Source organism: Oncorhynchus tshawytscha, linkage group LG20 (assembly GCF_018296145.1).
Source record: "Oncorhynchus tshawytscha isolate Ot180627B linkage group LG20, Otsh_v2.0, whole genome shotgun sequence".
In the NCBI taxonomy this organism is placed as follows: domain Eukaryota; kingdom Metazoa; phylum Chordata; class Actinopteri; order Salmoniformes; family Salmonidae; genus Oncorhynchus; species Oncorhynchus tshawytscha.
The window spans coordinates 38,123,521-38,142,366 of NC_056448.1; the positions used below are offsets into that span (position 1 = coordinate 38,123,521).

An 18,846-nucleotide genomic window follows, 5' to 3' on the forward strand; every position below is an offset into this window, starting at 1 on the left:
TGTCGTAAAACGGCCCAGTAACCAATCAAAACTCAAGCTCTGCAGTCGTAAAGCGCAAACACAACAACACGCTGGAGGAAATGTAGTCCTAGTCGAAGAAAGGAGTTTTTCAGTATTATTAGATTCACTTTCGAGATTGTCAAAGACCCTAGGATAATCTGTTATAGCTACCGTAGGTGAGCATCTTGAACTGAGCAGGGCTGTTATCCGGCTTTTATGGATGTATTTCGTGAACGAGGGATCTGTCACGTATCCACTAGTTAGTTAACTAGCCACTGGTACTGCTCGAGAGGCTAGCTAGCCCATTCAAATAGACTGTAAGACATCTTGGGCTCCATTCTCGAGAGCTAGAGGTTAGCTAATTAACTAAATGAAACTAACAGTTAGCAGAATTATCTGCCATCAATTTCACCTATCTCTTTCAGCCCTTTGTTGGACCTGCGACTCTGCTCGCATTGGGTTTACAGTAGCAGGTTGGCATTTATTGTCATGAATCTTGACCTGGAGGAAGCTCTGCAGGGGAGTGGGTATAATTTGTGGAACGTTCCAACAGGGATCTGTTTCAAAAACTTCGTAAATAACAAGGTTGCCAACAAACAACGCATACAAAGTAGCCTGATCAGTTCACCTAGCTAAATAGCTGCCGAATAGGCATCAACTCACACGTAGCTTATTCTTAACGTTTATCCATAGGCTACCAGAGTGAGGACAGACATTTTTTTGTATAAACATGGTGAATGAAAAACTTAATGAAGTCGTCCACTCCATACCCGGTATCTTATTCTACCGCTATATAACTGTATGCGTTGTTTGTTGTCAACCTTGTTATTTACGAAGTTTTTGGAACGTTCAACGAATTATACCCACCCTCTGCAGAGTGGTCACTAGCTAGTCATAAAATCTGATTTTAAACCTAACCTTAACCACAATCCTAGCCCTAAGACCAAAAACATTTTTTTGTTTCAATGCATTTTTATGAATTTGCAGCTGGCCCATCTAGCCAAAATCGCTCAGTTCTGCCTCCAGGGCAAGATTCATGACAATAAACGTCAACCTGCTTTATAGTAGCTCAGTCTCGGTCCAGACCCTTTACGGCACTGGAGGTAGTGTAGTAAACTTTACCTGTAGTCACATGGTGGTCCTGATAAACTCCAGCTGAGTTTTGTAACAGTAACTAATTCTGCAGATAACCATGCACCGAGTCTGATTGTAACTAAGGCTGTGTAAACAGATAACCTTGGGTGCAACTTACATATGCATTTGTCAATACCTAAGTAAATTGCCAAAAGAGTAAACAGACTAAAGACAGCCAGCTAATTTTCAAGGATGTCAATATCATATCAAGTGTCCATTGTGTAGGCCATCAATGGGATGCTTCTTTAGGTTAGCTATTCTGTGTGTCTTGACACACTGCTGTTACAGTATGTCCAACATGTCAGATTAGTGTGTACAGCCTGCTATATTTTAAGAATCCTAATTTAAGTGCCCATCTTTATCCACAGTGAGAATGTCAGCCCCAAAGCTGTTGATTCTATATGGGAGCCAGACGGGCACGGCCCAGGACACGGCCGAGCGGATTGGACGTCAGGCACAAAGGAGGGGAATGCAAGTGAAAGCGGAGGCTCTTGACAGTTACAATGTGGTCAGTTAGCAAGCGAGATAAGAGAGCCACACAGTGCCTAAATAATTAAAATAATTCAAACATACAGCACTACTACTATGAAAAATAAGTATTCGCCATTGAATCTGCTTGCCTTGTTAAAGCTGAATACACTGAGTATACAAAACATTTTAATTTTTTATTTTTTTCACCTTTATTTAACCAGGTAGGCTAGTTGAGAACAAGTTCTCATTTGCAACTGCGACCTGGCCAAGATAAAGCATAGCAGTGTGAACAGACAACACAGAGTTACACATGGAGTAAACAATTAACAAGTCAATAACACAGTAGAAAAAGAAAAAAGAGTCTATATACATTGTGTGCAAAAGGCATGAGGAGGTAGGCGAATAATTACAATTTTGCAGATTAACACTGGAGTGATAAATGATCAGATGGTCATGTACAGGTAGAGATATTGGTGTGCAAAAGAGCAGAAAAGTAAATAAATATAAACAGTATGGGGATGAGGTAGGTAAAATTGAGTGGGCTATTTACCGATAGACTATGTACAGCTGCAGCGATCGGTTAGCTGCTCAGATAGCAGATTTTTGAAGTTGGTGAGGGAGATAAAAGTCTCCAACTTCAGCGATTTTTGCAATTCGTTCCAGTCACAGGCAGCAGAGAACTGGAACGAAAGGCGGCCAAATGAGGTGTTTGCTTTAGGGATGATCAGTGAGATACACCTGCTGGAGCGCGTGCTACGGGTGGGTGTTGCCATCGTGACCAGGGAACTGAGATAAGGCGGAGCTTTACCTAGCATGGACTTGTAGATGACCTGGAGCCAGTGGGTGGGTCAGGGCCAGCCGACTAGAGCATACAGGTCGCAGTGGTGGGTGGTATATGGTGCTTTAGTAACAAAACGGATGGTACTGTGATAAACTGCATCCAGTTTGCTGAGTAGAGTATTGGAAGCTATTTTTGTAGATGACATCGCCGAAGTCGAGGATTGGTAGGGTAGTCAGTTTTTTTTACTAGCGTAAGTTTGGCGCCGTGAGTGAAGGAGGCTTTGTTGCGGAATAGAAAGCCGACTCTAGATTTGATTTTAGATTGGAGATGTTTGATATGAGTCTGGAAGGAGAGTTTACAGTCTGGCCAGACACCTAGGTACTTATAGATGTCCACATATTCTAGGTCGGAACCATCCAGGGTGGTGATGCTAGTCGGGCGTGCGGGTGCAGGCAGCGAACGGTTGAAAAGCATGCATTTGGTTTTACTAGCATTTAAGAGCAGTTGGAGGCCACGGAAGGAGTGTTGTATGGCATTGAAGCTCGTTTGGAGGTTAGATAGCACAGTGTCCAAGGACGGGCCGGAAGTATACAGAATGGTGTCGTCTGCGTAGAGGTGGATCAGGGAATCGCCCGCAGCAAGAGCAACATCATTGATATATACAGAGAAAAGATTCGGCCCAAGAATTGAACCCTGTGGTACCTCCATAGAGACTGCCAGAGGACCGGACAGCATGCCCTCCGATTTGACACACTGAACTCTGTCTGCAAAGTCGTTGGTGAACCAGGCAAGGCAGTCATTAGAAAAACTGAGGCTACTGAGTCTGCCGATAAGAATATGGTGATTGACAGAGTCGAAAGCCTTGGCAAGGTCGATGAAGACGGCTGCACAGTACTGTCTTTTATCGATGGCGGTTATGATATCGTTTAGTACCTTGAGCGTGGCTGAGGTGCACCCGTGACTGGCTCGGAAACCAGATTGCACAGCGGAGAAGGTACGGTGTTATTCGAGATGGTCAGTGACCTGTTTGTTGACTTGGCTTTTGAAGACCTTAGATAGGCAAGCTCTTTCCGTGACAGACTGACCAGGTGTATCCAGGTGAAATATATGATCCCTTATTGATGTCACTTGCACTTGTTAAATTAATTTCAATCAGTGTAGATGAAGGGGAGGAGATGTGTTGAAAAAGGATTTTTAAGTCTTGAGAAAATTGAGACATGGATTGTGTATGTGTACTATTCAGAGGGTGAATGGTCAAGACAAAAAATATTGAAGCGCCTTTGAACGGGGTATGGTAGTAGGTGCCAGGTGTGCCGGTTTGTGTCAAGAACTGCAAATCTACTGGGTGTTCAATGAACAAAAGTTTCCCGTGTGTATCAAGAATTGTCTATTACCCAAAGGACATCCAGCCAACGTGACACAACTGTGGGAAACATTGGAGTCAACATGGGTGAGAATCCCTGTGGAACGACAAATTTAGGCTGTTCTGAGGAGGGGGTGCAACTCAATATAAGGAAAGTGTTCCTAATGTTTGGTATTCTCAGTATATAGCTATGATATTTCTGAGGCTGAGCTATGTGCTTTAAATAGGATTTGTTAAGTTGACAAGGTTAGAGCTCAGCTCAATTAAAGAGGGTGTTGTATTTGGCATGCATCTGAGGGTTGTGTTTCTTCAACAGGCTAACCTCATCTCTGAGTCCCTGGTTGTATTCGTGTGTTCCACCACTGGCCAAGGAGATCCACCAGACAACATGAAGGTATCAGATAATAGTGCCCAAACTGTGTGTGTCTGTGGTAAAAGCTGCTGTGTGCTGCTGCATGCTTCTCTCTCAATTTGCACTTAATAATATATGGCATTTTGCAGACACTTTCATACAAAGTGACTTGGATGTTTTTATGTATAATTTTTTCTTCACTTCCTTTGCAGAATTTCTGGCGGTTCGTGTTTAGGAAGTCTCTCCCCGCTGGATCTCTGTGTCGCCTAGACTGTGCCGTGCTGGGCTTGGGTGATTCCTCCTATCCCAAGTGAGGGCTTTCGTCAAAAACGCAACCACATAAATAATTTGAAATCCCTTTGTCTATACATGCACACCATTGAAATCTATTTACGATGGTAGTGAGTTACCAACCCAAACATGGATCACGTCACGCATGTCAATGACTGGAAGAGAGATTAAGTTAAATTTGATTAATGAATCAAAACTTCCCCATTGTTTTTCTATGTGGACTTCTACGTGAAGTCACTTCCCACATTGACTCAATTTAAATGGAAACGGTACCCTGTATGAGGCACTATCTGGAAAATAACATACCCTAGCTTTGAATAATACAATTAGATTTTCACTTGTAGGTTCAACTTTGTGGCGAAGAAGCTTCACAAGCGCCTTATGCAGCTGGGGGCCAGTGTTCTGCTGCCTGTGGGACTGGCAGATGACCAGCACGACCTGGGGTGAGAGACTGTTGCATGGGGTTCCTCAGGGATCTGTCTTTGGCCTGTTCAGTCTTTCCTCTATTGGTTTTATATACTCTGTATTCTTCATAATGCCATGTTGGCTCAATATTGTAACCTGTAAAGTCAGTACATTATATCACTTAATTCTCGTAACTTTTGTTGACCGTTTGGATTGTTCAACCATTGTGTTCAACAGCGCAGATGGGGTGATTGACCCCTGGCTCACGTCATTCTGGGAGAGGGCGCAAGCTCTATATCCAACACCTGCAGGCCAGAGTCTTATCAGTGTGGATGAACCGTAAGTCTCCTTTACTTGACTGTTGACAAATCAATGTGTCTAATATTACGTCTGAATATGCCCAACTCCCATGATATACTGTAACTGTACCCTTACCGTTGTTCGTTTTACAGACTCCCTCCGAGGTTCGTTTTCAGATTTCTGGATGACGTCACTGAGAATAGGGCGGATAGGCGAAGCGTGCCAGAGCCGCCGATCTCGCCCTCTCAGACACGCACCTTTCCAGGCAGGGTGGTATCCAATAAAAGGGTTACGCACGCCTCCCACTTTCAGGATGTTCGACACATTGAGTTTGACATCACAGGCTCAGATATTGAGTGAGTGCTCTAATGTACTGTGCCTTAAGAAATTGCTACCATGTTTATTGACAGATTTGTCTAAAATGTATTTTGTGATGGTGAACCATCTTGCTCTGAGGTTGTTAAACTGTGCTTAAAAAGGATTTGACTTTAGATGATAATGTTTAACTGGTTGACTGAAGTGTGTGTGTGTGTGTCATTGGCAGGTTCACTGCTGGGGATGTGGTGATGATGAGACCTTGTAACACCCCTGAGGACGTGGAGCAGTTCTGTCAGCTCCTGAGACTGGACCCTGATCGCCAGTTCACCCTCAGCCCCACAAACTGCGACACAGGTTTGTGCTTGTCACATTTGACTGCCTGTATCGGTGTACGTGAGAGACGGTCACATCCACAACCACATAATGTCCCTCTTTTACCCCCTCACCCTCTCCCCTGTCTCCCCAGGTTCGGTCCCAGCCCGCCTGGCCCAACCTTGCACGGTTCGGCATCTGGTGGAGAGCTTCCTGGACATAGCGGCAGTGCCTCGTCGCTCCTTCTTCGAGCTCCTCGCCACCTTTGCCACCAATGAGCTGGAGCGGGAGAAGCTGTCTGAGTTTAACTCTGCCCAGGGCCAGGACGAGCTGCATGCCTACTGCAACAGGCCGCGACGCACCGCCTTGGAGGTTAGAGGGACCTGTAATGATGTGATTATGCTGCCACTTGGGGGCACAGGATGGAAGTTCAGTTGATCCCACTTCTTACAACAATAATCAATATTATGTTCAATAGATTTGGTGAGCCAGGTCAATACTACAGGGCTGCGTCCAGATTCCCACTCCCTGTGTGTGTTTGTGGGGTCGTGTGTGTGTGCGTGCATGGTCCTCAGGTGTTGACCGACTTCCCCCACACGACAGCAGAGCTGAGTGTAGACTACCTACTGGACCTGTTCCCTGAGATTCAGCCTCGCTCCTTCTCCATTGCCTCCTCCCTGCTGGTGAGGTCACAGCACTGAAAGGCCCCATGTCAGGGTTGGGCAATGATATTCCCCAAGGGCTGCTGTGGGTGCAGGCTTTTATTCCAGCCAAAGCACTAATGCACCGGATTCAACTAATTGTCTTCAACCAAGACTTTGTTAGTTAAATTAACTGTTAATGGTTTGGCTGGAGCAAAAACCTGCACCTACACTGGCCCTTGGACCATTCCGTTTTCTCTCCACACAGGCACATCCCAACAGGATCCAGATACTGCTAGCTGTGGTGCACTACAAAACCAAGATGCACCTGCCACGCAAGGGCCTGTGTTCCTCCTGGCTAGCCTCTCTGGACCCCACACAAGGTCTGTTAGCACTGTCTACTACATGGTTTTAGCAATGGTGGCACTCTAATGCAGGTAGCTAGTAGCTACTGAACGTTCAGTGTTTTGCCAAGCACATTTTGGGTAAATAAACTCTTGTAAATTGAATTTGAATTGATATCAAATAGAAGAAATGGTATTAACACAGTAGCTATATCAGCTGTCATATCAGTCAATTTGTTGACTCTTCCACTTTGCAGGGGACGTTTATGTGCCTTTGTGGGTGAAGAAGGGGAGTATGAAGTTCCCTAAGGACCCCTACTCCCCTGTGATCATGGTTGGGCCTGGAACGGGAGTGGCTCCTTTCAGGTCTGCTCTGCAGGAGAGGATAGCCCAGGGCAAGACTGGTGAGTTACCCTTGGATTGGCTTTACCCTCCACTCACCACTCCTGTACTGTGTTATTTTAGATTTAGTCTTAGTCATTTCATCCTTAGTTTTAGTTATTATCAGTCGACTAAAACTCTGGAAGATTTCAGTCTACTTTTAGTCACATTTTTACTGGTAACTTCCATGATGTGCACATTAAGATAGCCTTGTCCAACTAGGCCTAGTTTCCTTCATATAGCTGGCACATACACAGTGGGGCAAAAAAGTATTTAGTCAGCCACCAATTGTGCAAGTTCTCCCACTTAAAAAGATGAGAGGCCTGTATTTTCTTCATAGGTACATTTCAACTATGACAGACAAAATGAGAAAAAAAATCCAGAAAATCACTTTGTAGGATTTTTTATGAATTTATTTGCAAATTATGGTGGAAAATAAGTATTTGGTCACCTACAAACAAGCAAGATTTCTGGCTCTCACAGACCTGTAACAACTTCTTTAAGAGGCTCCTCTGTCCTCCACTCGTTACCTGTATTAATGGCACCTGTTTGAACTTGTTATCAGTATAAAAGACACCTGTCCTCAAACAGTCACACTCCAAACTCCACTATGGCCAAGACCAAAGAGCTGTCAAAGGACACCAGAAACAAAATTGTAGACCTGCACCAGGCTGGGAAGACTGAATCTGCAATAGGTAAGCAGCTTGGTTTGAAGAAATCAACTGTGGGAGCAATTATTAGCAAATGGAAGACATACAAGACCACTGATAATCTCCCTCGATCTGGGGCTCCACGCAAGATCTCACCCCGTGGGTTCAAAATGATCACAAGAACGGTGAGCAAAAATCCCAGAACCACACGGGGGACCTAGTGAATGACCTGCAGAGAACTGGGACCAAAGTAACAAAGCCTACCATCAGTAACACACTACGCCGCCAGGGAATCAAATCCTGCAGTGCCAGACGTGTCCCCCTGCTTAAGCCAGTACATGTCCAGGCCCGTCTGAAGTTTGCTAGAGAGTATTTGGATGATCCAGAAGAAGATTGGGAGAATGTCATATGGTCAGATGAAACCAAAATATTCGCAGACGATCATGGTATCAAAAGTTAATAATATATATAAAGGATGACAAAAGGCTAAGCTGTGTCTCAATATATTTCACTTTTGATTTTCATGATGAATAGGAATATTTTCTAGGAATATTTATGTCCGTTGCGTTATGCTAATTAGTGTCAGTCGATGATTACGCTCCCTCATGCGGGATGGGTAGTTACTAGAGGCTAGCCAACAGCTTGCAGATACAGTTCGGGTTGGCTAGTCAACATGATGAGATTATTATAGATAATAGCGAGAATATGTTTATTTGTTAAACGGCAGTCAAGCATCGATCATCTTGTCACCAGAATAAGACTCTCGATATATAGGGCGGAAGATAACCTAGCGGTTAAGAGCGTTTGGGGCCACTAACTGAAAGGAAACTGGATTAAATCTCTGCACTGACTAGGTGTAAAAATGTGTCCTTGCCCTTGAGCAAGGCACTTAACCCTAATTGCCCCTGTAAATCGCTCTGGATAAGAACGTCTGCTAAATGACTCAAATGTAAAAAATATATATTTATTTGAAAGGAGCATCAAGATCACTGTATAATTTGATCAACCTGTAAAGCTAATTTATTGAATGTGTAGCCTAATAACATGCATGTTTTCCAGATGAGTCATAGTGAGAGGACCACACAACATTTCCTGAGTCCAAGTTTACTTCGATATGATGGTTATTATTTCAATATTTTTGCTTAAAGGCATTTCCACCGCCATTTCTCGCATAATACATTTTACCAACACAAAAAAAATCCCACCTTGTTAACGAACAAATTATCTGTCGGCATTTATAAAATTGTACGGAAACTTCCAGCACAGCTTTCGTGATTATTTTTTTTTAATACGGTAGGACTTTAATCCCATAAAAACATGGTTACTGGGAGGATTGCATTATACCGGTATACCTTTTCATCCATGCTGATTGGACAACATCGATGAAAACGTCACATTAACTGTCCATTAGTCTCGTGGAATTCTCGTCTCGTTACATTTGTTTGTCGATTTAAATTAAGTTATTTAATGGTTATCGTTTTTTTCAGGGCATCTCGATATGTTCATTAGTTTGTCAGGAAAAATAGGTGGTTGGCGAAATGTTTTTTTGTTAATGAAATTAACATTACTCCTCTATCACAACACTGTACATTTACTGAATTAAATATGGCCCCAATTCCGAACCAATCCTTTCTAGTAGGGGAGAAAAACTGCCCCCTCTCTCAGCGACTGGAACGAGCTGCATAAAAAATACTCAAACTGGACAGTTTATCTCTTCAGTCAATCATGGACAGTCTTACTGACAGTTGTGGCTGCTTCGTATGATGTATTGTTGTCTCAACCTTCTTGCCTTTGATAATGTTTGTACCATGTTTTGTGCTGCTGCCGCCATGTTGTGTTGCTACCATGTTGTGTTGCTACCATGCTGTGTTGTTGTCTTAGGTTTCTCTTTCTGTAGTGTTGTGGTGTCTCTTGTGATGTTTTGTCCTATATTATTATTTTTAATCCCAGCCCCCGTCCCCGCAGGATGCATTTTGCCTTTTGTAGGCCGTCATTGTAAATAAAAATGTCTTCTTAATTGACTTGAATAGTTAAATAAAAATAAAATACACATTTGAATCCACGGTAGTTCAAGGCAGACCGCGGTACTGCAGGCATTGTTAGCAGAAAACAGGATCCCCCATTATAGTGAATCGCCCATAATATTGCCATTTTTCCAATCTTCGTATAGATTTAAAAAATAAATGTTTCGCAGACGATCATGGTATCAATAGTTACTTCTAATACACTAGATGTACACTACCGTTCAAAAGTTTGGGGTCACTTAAAAATGTCCTTGTTTTTGGTCCATTAAAATAGCATCAAATTGATTAGAAATACAGTGTAGACATTGTTAATGTTGTAAATGACTATTGTAGCTGGAAACGGCCGATTTTCTATGGAATATCTACATAGGCGTTAAGAGGCCCATTATCAGCAACCATCACTCCTGTGTTCCAATGGCACGTTGTGTTAGCTCATCCAAGTTTATCATTTTAAAAGGCTAATTTCAGCTGTGCTAAAATACTTTCAAAAGGGTTTTCTAATGATCAATTAGCCTTTTTTTAAATGATAAACTTGGATGAACTAACACAACCTGCCATTGGAACACAGGAGTGATGGTTGCTGATAATGGGCCTCTTAACGCCTATGTAGATATTCCATAGAAAATCGGCCGTTTCCAGCTACAATAGTCATTTACAACATTAACAATGTCTACACTGTATTTCTGATCAATTTTATGTTATTTTAATGGGACAAAAATGAGCTTTTCTTTCAAAAACAAGGACATTTCGAAATGACCCCAAACTTTGAAACGGTAGTATATGTCCTTCAACCAATTTTTTTTTATTTAAAAATCGCACAGAGAAGTTAAGGATAATTGACAGTGCCTTAAGAAAGTATTCATACACCTTGACATATTCCACATTTTGTTATAGCCTGAATTCAAAATGTATTAAAAATATTTTTTTTCCTTACCCATCTACACACACTACACTCCATAATGGCAAAGTAAAAATATATATATTATGATTCTTTGCAAATATATTAAATGAAATACAGAAATATCTAATTTGCATAAGTATTCACACCAGAGTCAATACTTTGTAGAAGCACCTTTGGCATCTGTGAGTGTTTCTGGGAAAGTCTCTAAGATTTTTCCACACCTGGATTGTGTAACATTTACCCATTTATTCTTTTCAAATTTCTTCAAGCTCTGCCAAATTGGTTGTTGATCATTGCTTGACAACCATTTTCAGGTCTTGCCATAGATTTAAGTCAAAACGGTAACTCAGGAACATTCACAGTCTTCTTTGTAAGCAACTCGTGTAGATTTGCCCTTGTGTTATAGGTTATTGTCCCGCTGAAATGTGGATTAATCTCCCAGTGTCTGGTGGAAAGCAGACTGAACAAGGTTTTCCTCTAGGACTTTGTCTGTGGTTAGCTCCATTCAGTTTATTTTTTATCCTCAATGCGAGGGGGCAGCACCTTGAGCCTGCAATGTCACTTCCTGGAGTAGCTCAAACTACGCATGTTGTCTCCATGAGATGCAGTCTTGGCAAGCTAAAAACCGACTTCCTGGGCTTCAAATGTGCTGTTGACTCTTCACATAGGAGTGAATGGTGTCATGTCATCGATGGCCTTGTCAATGATTTATAGTCATAGCTTTCTCCCCACTCTCGTCAACAATTTCCTGTATGAGTCAGTCAATGTGTGTTCTACCTAGTAACAGACATTTGTACCTTTGTTGCTATACTTCTTCCCTTCTGTTTGTATACCGGTTAGTAAATTGAATCCTGTTTCTCCTCTTGTATATCAGCCAATGTGCTGTATTTCGGCTGCCGGTCCCAGTCTAAGGATTTCTACTGCAGCTCAGAATGGGAGGAGATGGAGAAAGCAGGGCAGCTGACACTCTTCACAGCTTTCTCCAGGGATCAGGTAGGTAGACCAGGCTTCACACACACACACACACACACACACTTCACTCTAATGGATGGGTATGTTTCTGTGTGATTTTTGCAGGAAGACAAGATTTATGTGCAACAGCGTGTGCAGGAGCAAGCTGAGCTGCTATGGGACCTGATCGCCAATAAGAACGGCTACTTTTACATCGCAGGGTGAGTGTACTTTAACGTGCTGAAATGTGTGCTACATTGATAAAATGGTGCTTGGTAAATGTGTGGGCATCTTACCCTGGTCGTGTTCAGTAGACACAAAATGGAATGAAATACAGAGCCAAATGTTTTCCCAATCAGAATATGCATGGTGTGCCCCAATGAGCACAGCCTCAAATTAGGTCTTTACTGATGCATATCTTCTATCATTCGTATCCAGCAACGCCAAACAGATGCCGACGGCAGTGTGTGACGCCCTGAAGGAGGGCTTTCAGAGCCAAGGGGGCGTGTCCTCTGCCGAGGCGGACGAGATGCTGGTCGCCATGGAGAGGGCAGGGCGATTCCAGAGCGAGACCTGGTCCTGATCACATGGCTACAGAGTGGTGTTATTCAAACGCAGCAAGCTTTATCAGTATACTGCTCCAAGTGCTTTCATTTGACAATCAGTGGTGACTTCACTGCAGAGGAATTCAAAATCAACACCATACCACTTCTGTACCATGGTTTAGGTATCAGCTTAGAAAATAGGTGTCAAATATGACTAGATATTATAATACTGCACTACTACAAGCAACACTGCATAGCGCTATTAAATGTTTCCAAAGTGTATTTGACTAAGTCTGACATTCATTACTTTGACTGCCATGCACTTCATGAAAAACAATGACATGTACATACTATCTGTAAAATTGCAGCTAATAAATAGATGCAAAAAAAATGTTTAAGTTGAGACACTGAAGGTCCTAACATTTGAATTGTCCCAAATATAGGGTTCCTTTAGTGGACCAATTGAGATAGAATATATACATTGATCTGACCATTATCTATCTTGATGTAAATAAAGGTATCAAAACATATGTTGTACAAACTACTAGACCAAAGATTCATCACACCCCCACAACCAGTAACCTAAACCACAAAACAATGAGATTTCCTGAAAAGTTGTTTAATTTGACATTCAAACACTCATGGGAAACATACAGTACTTAAATTTCATCAGTATTTGCCACATCTTACAAACAGCCAATCTATGTATTCTTGGTACTGTGGAGGGATATATGCCAGTGATTGGAAACTCTGTTCCTGATTTGTTGCTCAATCTAATTCCGACTTGGGAAAACAGATGTGACCAGATACTCTGAGCATTCAGTGACATGAATGAATTGTGCGTTAGGCAAAAGTGAGAACCTGGGTCATTTACAATAAGGTACGTGAACTTGACCAAATACGTTTTTGTGTAGTTTCCATTGCAAAACTGTGTGCCCTATGGAACATGGCCCTGAAAAGAATTGCTCATCCCTGTCCTATGTGAACTCAAGTGCTGTAACTCATGTCCTCCAGTAAAGAATTGACTCAGTGGCATTTACATTTCTGAGCCTTACATGATCTGCCCCCATACAGTACATCCATAATTCCTAAGGGTGATCCCAGAATCAGTCACAATTATCCTTTAGTAAATTACACTGACGATTCATAAAACCTCTACCTGATGTATTCACACAGAGTGGGTCATATATACGCCATTAGACAAACACGCCTACACACTAAGCTGGACTGTCCAACTTTCAGTGGACAGGAGGCTTGTCATGAAGGTCCCATGGCTTGAGCATGGGCAGCAGCATTTTGGCATTGGCACCCATCCTCCACACCCGTCCATCTCCGTCCCTATCGGAGGGCCAGCTGGTGGACCTGGTAGATCTCGTCAGGAAAGTTCATCTGTTGCTCTTCACAGACGATAGTGAGGCCTGCCCGGGTCACCAGGCTCTTCACCAGAGCCAGTTCCCGGCACACGCTGCTGTCGACGTCGTCTGGGATCACGCCCTCATAGGCCACGTTGTCCTTGATGACAATTAGTCCCTCAGGGCGGAGGCCGCCGCGGCAACGGTGCAGGAACTCCACCAGGTGGTCGTCAGTCAGGTGGCCTGAGGTGAGGGGAAGGAGGGAAGGGCGGCTAGCTCAACAGTCTGGTTTTATTGCATAATGTTGTACACATTTGCAGCTGAAAGCTGAATTGCAATATGCCTGAGTAAAATAAATACAGTACAAAGCTAATCAAAATAAAAAATGATGAAGTCTGAGAATTAAGCAAGTTAGACATAGAGCTGTCTTACATACAGTATGTCAGTTAACCCCCATTTTTTTTTTGAATTGTGAGTTGAGAGGACTCACCAATGACCCACTGGATCCAGATGACGTCGTAGCGTCTGTCCTGTGGGATAAAGTCCTGCAGGCCGAGGCAGAAGTAGTTCTCCACCCGTTTGCTGTCGTCGCCCAGGTAGACCTTAGCCTGGTCCAGGAACTCCTGAGTCACGTCCACCAAGTCCACAGTGTTGAAGAGGGGCAGTAGCAGTCGCTTGGTGATGCGTCCTATTCCGGCGCCACAGTCCAGGGCGCAGCCATTGCCGGTCTTCCCTTCACCCTGCTTTTAGTGCCAGGAGGGAGAGGTTAGAGTGGGTTTCTTGACATGTCAGCACCAGATAACTGCATAAGAAGTACACCAATGCTCTATACTTGGCCCATCATTTTTCTGAAACGTTTTAAGCCATGCCCCCTCCCCCCCTTAGTTAGGTTTCGTTATGTGTGCAAACAAAGTATGCATGCAAATAAATAGCCTAACATGATGCGCTTTAAGTGTTTCTACAGAGAAGTTTGGAAACTGTTTCTTACGCCAAGGAATTTCTGCAGGAACTTCTTGGAGCCGTCGATGTCAATGTTAGAGATCTTGCCGTAGCCTCCTAGCATGCCATCCACGGTGGGCGCCACTTCTCTCCAGTAGTTTTCAGCCTTGGAGTAGAAAACGGTCTCATGCTGCACACCGTCACCCATCCTATCTGAAGAACCCAAGGGGCTGAGGTAAGTAGGACTGCCCACATATGCATCATTATAAACTGCGTGGTTCGTGCCTTGAATGCTGAAGGCCGTGGTATATCAGACCGTATACCACGGGTATGAAAAAATCATTTTTACATTGGTAACCAGTTTATAATACCAATAAGGCAGGCACCTCTGGTGTTTCTGGTATATTGCCAATATACCACAGCTAAGGGCTGTATCCAGGCACTCCCATGTTGCGTCGTGCATAAGAACAACACTTAGTAGAGGTATATAGGCCATATACCACACCCCCCCGGGCCTTATTGGTTCATTATAAAGTTGATTATTATGACTAAAGCTAAAGTCACAGAGTGAAAGAATAACAAAGCAACTAGTAGGTCTGACCCATGACTTTGGAGAAGGTTATTTAGTTATTTCTCCTTATTGCGAGCAATGCAGGGAACATGCCACATCTAGGTTGACTTCTAGTTAGTAAGTTTCTGGCTACCTGACCATCAGATTTTTTGCTAAGGGCCTGCACCTTGTGTTACGTTGGTTGAAGCAGTGCCTACTCCCCTCCCAGGCTTCTTCACTCCTCTCCGAGACGCCGACTTGATGTTATTCATGATGGTATGATTAGCTGACGTCTTGTATTCTCTCCAGCATGTGTCCCCGGGAAACCCTAGGAGACACGTTTAACCTTACTCCCAAGTCCTAGTGATGACGTGAGAGGTCTGCATTTATCCTCACCTGTCACACACACACACACACACACACAGAGAGTAGCCAAATGTGGCCCAACTTGGCCGCAGTTCAGCACTCATCTTGTGACCAGGGTTATTGTGGGGCATGGCAGAGAATTAACCAAGTACACTACATGGCCAAATGTATGTGGACAACTGCTCATCAAACATCTCATTACAAAATCATGGGCATTAATATGGTGTTGGTCCCCCCCTTTGCTGCTATAACAGCCTCCACTCTTCTGGGAAGGCTTTCCACTAGATGTTGGAACATTGCTGCAGGGACTTCCATTCAGGCACAACAGCATTAGTGCGGTCGGGCACTGATGTTGGGCAATTAGGCCAGGCTTGCAGTCAGCATTCCAATTCATCCCAAAGGTGTTCGATGGGGTTGAGGTCAGTTCTTTGTGCACAAATCATCGTTGTGCTGAAACTGGAAAGGACCTTCCCCAAACTGTTACCACAAAGATGGAAGCACAGAATAGTCTAGAATGTCATAGTATGCTGTAGCGTTAAGAATTCCCTTCACTGGAACAAAGGGGCCTAGCCCGAACCATGAAAAACATCCCCAGACCAATATTCCTCCTCCACCAAGCTTTACAGTTGGCACTATGCATTATGGCAGGTAGCGTTCTCCTGGCATTGGCCAAACACAGATTCATCCGTCAGACTGCCAGATGGTGAAGCGTGATTCATCACTCCAGAGAACGTGTTTCCACTGCTTCAGAGTCCAATGGCGGTGAGCTTTACACCCCTCCAGCAAATGCTTGACATTGTGCATAGTGATCTTAGGCTTGTGTGAGGCTGCTCGGCCATGGAAACCCAGATTCTGACAAACAGTTATTGTGCTCCTAGACCATGACTGCCCAACCCTCTTCTTGGAGATCTACTGTCCTGTTGTTTTCAGTCCAACCCTAATTTAGCATATCTGATTCAGTCAGTTAAGGTCTTGTTGAGCAACTAATTAGTAGAATCAGGTGTGTTAAATTACGGTTGGACTGAAAACCCACAGGACCATAGAGCTCCAGGAAGAGGGTTGGGCAGCCCTGTCCTAGACGTTTCCACTTCACAATAACAGCACTTGCAGTTGACCAGGCAGCTCTAGCAGGGCAGGAATTTGACGAACTGACTGACTTGTTGGAAAGGTGGCATCCTATGACGGTGCCATGTTGAAAGTCGGGCAATTCTACTGCCAATGTTTGTCTATGGAGATTAATGGTGGTGTGCTCGATTTTATACACCCTTTAGCAACGGGTGTGTCTGATATATCCACTCATTTGAAGGGGTGTCCACATACTTTTGGCAAGTAGTGTAGCTCGCTGGTCTAACTGGGAGGGCGACCCTCCGCAGATCAGGCCAGGGTCTATGATCAAACCAACCGTAACAAAATGTACACGGCAGACACGACTAGTGACATGCACCAATATTGAAGAAAGCTTACTGGTTGAAAACAAATCTAACTAGTAACCAATGTGCACGTTGACAATGAACATGGGGGCCAGGTAGCCAGAATCTGCCATGTTAGCTAGCTGGTAGCTAGCTTGTTTGTTGAAGTGCAATGCCAATGGTTTTCTAGTTTGGCTATCTGGGAGGTTAGCAAGCAAAGTGGTTATGACAGCAAGGCACTTTACTTTATGGATCTATTTTTGGAAGCAGACAGTTGTCAAGGACTGATAACCACTGACTTAGCCATCAATGATGAAAAGTAGCTAGCACGTAGTAGCTTTAGCTAGCTACCGGTAGGTAGCATGTTGAATCAGTGCGTTGACAAGGCTGTAAAGTTGAATGCGCCCAACATCTGACCCCAATCAAAACTAATCTTTACAAACTGGGATACGGCAATTTACCTTCACGTACGTCTTAGTCCCAATCACCAAACACCTCGATCATGTCACAAATCAATTGCCAACGTGCTTTTTCTGCTTGCGGAAAGCATCCCTGTACACCACACTGCCAAACGCCTTGCAGTCCACGCAATTTCCTTATTTGGTTTGCGCTTGTGGCATGAGATAGTTCACTGTCTCCACTCAGTGGTTTATCGCGGAATTACAGATAGGCTACGTGTTGGGCTACAGTATGTGTGTGCATCAGCAGAGATCATAATTCATGAGAATTTGGTTGTGTCGTGAAGAAGTTGGCTTTGTCTGGCCTGTCTCTCCTTACCCTTCTCTCCTTAGTCCCCCCATTACCCGCTCATATGGTCATCTCTCCCTCTATCAGTCATTGCCTCCATATCTTCTTTCTACTATAACTGTTTACTTCTATTCCACCTCCCTCTTTCTCTTTCTGTCTCCCGCTATTCTCACCCTTTTCTCCACCCATTCCCTCTGGTCAATTTCGCTGTTGTCTATGCTCTCCACCACCCCTCTCCACTTTATATCAGCCGCCCCCTCTCTTTCTCTCTCTTGGTTTCTCTCTCTCGCTCGCTTTCTCTCTTGCTCTCTTGATCTTGCTCTTTCGCTCTTTCTCTCTCTCTCTCTCTCGCTTGCTTTCTCTCTTGCTCTCTTGATCTTGCTCTTTCGCTCTCTCTCTCTCTCGCTCGCTTTCTCTCTTGCTCTCTTGATCTTGCTCTTTCGCTCTTTCTCTCTCTCTCTCTCTCGCTTGCTTTCTTTCTTTTTCTGCCTCTCAATTCAATTCAAAGGGCTTTATTGTCATGGGAAATGTTTACATTGCTCAAGCAAGTGAAAAACAATTTGCTTTCTTTCTCTTTCTATCCCTTTCTCTTTCTATCCCTTTCTCTCTCTGAATTTCCTCTGTCTTGGTCCTCACTCTCTCCGTCACTCCCCATGCCTCTCTCAATTGAATTTCAATTCAAGGGGGCTTTATTGGCATGAAATCTGTGTTTATTGCCATTTTTAACTGCACACTTGTTGTTTGTGAACATTGATTTTGTAATGTCATATGTTTTCCCCCCCAACACGCTTTCCATACATTTCTATAGCAGACTGTCATGCCAAATTGAGTCAACACTTTTTTGAAATCAACAAAGCATGTGAAGAAGACTTTGCTTTTGTTTTGTTTGTTTGTCAATGGGTGTGCAGGGTGTATACATGGTCTGTCGTACATCTATTCATCTATCCATCTATCTCTCTTTCTGCTTCTCTATGTTTCTGCCTCTCTCTCTCTGTCCTCCTCACCAGCTGTTGGCGGTGCTCCCTGATGACTCAGTGCAATGCTTGCCTGTCAGGAAGTTGGACAGCCCCAAGTCAGTCGATATCTAATCTGATCTGCTCTCTCTGTCTCTGCCTGACACTCTCCCTGCTCATTAGAATTACAAAGCAGCAGCAGGGAAATGGAGAGGAAATCAACACTTTTATCAGATAGTCCTTAGTCAGCAACGCCAGCCTGAGAATCCCTTCCCTACCTTCATCTCTCCACGCTTTTCTCTACCTCCACCATCTCTCCGTCTGCTCTCTTGACAGACTTCCTCTTCAAATAATTGTCCTTTCTTG

General features: G+C 43.7%; 2 protein-coding genes across 4 annotated transcripts; one reads left to right on the plus strand and one right to left on the minus strand.

Moving 5' to 3' along the window:
- Positions 1 to 36: 36 nt before the first annotated feature.
- Positions 37 to 12,444, plus strand: ndor1 (NADPH dependent diflavin oxidoreductase 1). The gene is made up of 15 exons (XM_024381601.2): positions 37 to 176; positions 1,503 to 1,642; positions 4,066 to 4,143; positions 4,314 to 4,411; positions 4,737 to 4,835; positions 5,035 to 5,136; positions 5,250 to 5,453; positions 5,642 to 5,769; positions 5,882 to 6,099; positions 6,303 to 6,410; positions 6,637 to 6,751; positions 6,970 to 7,116; positions 11,543 to 11,661; positions 11,746 to 11,840; positions 12,058 to 12,444. The coding sequence occupies exons 2-15, from the start codon at positions 1,508 to 1,510 to the stop codon at positions 12,200 to 12,202; spliced, it is 1,791 nt and encodes a 596-aa protein (XP_024237369.1). The 5' UTR covers positions 37 to 176; positions 1,503 to 1,507; the 3' UTR covers positions 12,203 to 12,444.
- A 318-nt stretch (positions 12,445 to 12,762) lies between these two features.
- Positions 12,763 to 17,560, minus strand: ntmt1 (N-terminal Xaa-Pro-Lys N-methyltransferase 1). 3 transcript variants are annotated; one of them, XM_024381604.2, is made up of 5 exons: positions 17,252 to 17,409; positions 15,193 to 15,333; positions 14,505 to 14,668; positions 14,007 to 14,259; positions 12,763 to 13,759 (listed from the first exon to the last, which is right to left on the minus strand). In XM_024381604.2, the coding sequence occupies exons 2-5, from the start codon at positions 15,275 to 15,277 to the stop codon at positions 13,503 to 13,505; spliced, it is 759 nt and encodes a 252-aa protein (XP_024237372.1). In that variant the 5' UTR covers positions 15,278 to 15,333; positions 17,252 to 17,409; the 3' UTR covers positions 12,763 to 13,502. The 3 variants fall into 3 exon arrangements, with proteins under 3 accessions (XP_024237372.1, XP_024237370.1, XP_024237373.1); XM_024381602.2 differs by having other exon boundaries at positions 17,242 to 17,400; XM_024381605.2 differs by lacking the exon at positions 15,193 to 15,333 and having other exon boundaries at positions 17,242 to 17,560.
- Between the last annotated feature and the right edge of the window lie 1,286 nt (positions 17,561 to 18,846).

Bases quoted from the DNA above. Each gene is read 5' to 3' on its own strand.
- ndor1 (XM_024381601.2), top strand. From the start codon at position 1,508: ATGTCAGCCCCAAAGCTGTTGATTCTATATGGGAGCCAGACGGGCACG. The intron at 5,137-5,249 runs GTAAGTCTCCTT...TTCGTTTTACAG, and splicing joins CTTATCAGTGTGGATGAACC to ACTCCCTCCGAGGTTCGTTT. The intron at 6,100-6,302 runs GTTAGAGGGACC...CATGGTCCTCAG, and splicing joins CGCGACGCACCGCCTTGGAG to GTGTTGACCGACTTCCCCCA.
- ntmt1 (XM_024381604.2), bottom strand. From the start codon at position 15,277: ATGAATAACATCAAGTCGGCGTCTCGGAGAGGAGTGAAGAAGCCTGGG. The intron at 14,669-15,192 runs GTGCAGGCCCTT...TGGGTTCTTCAG, and splicing joins TTCAACCAACGTAACACAAG to ATAGGATGGGTGACGGTGTG. The intron at 14,260-14,504 runs GTAAGAAACAGT...TGGCACTAAAAG, and splicing joins TCCTGCAGAAATTCCTTGGC to CAGGGTGAAGGGAAGACCGG.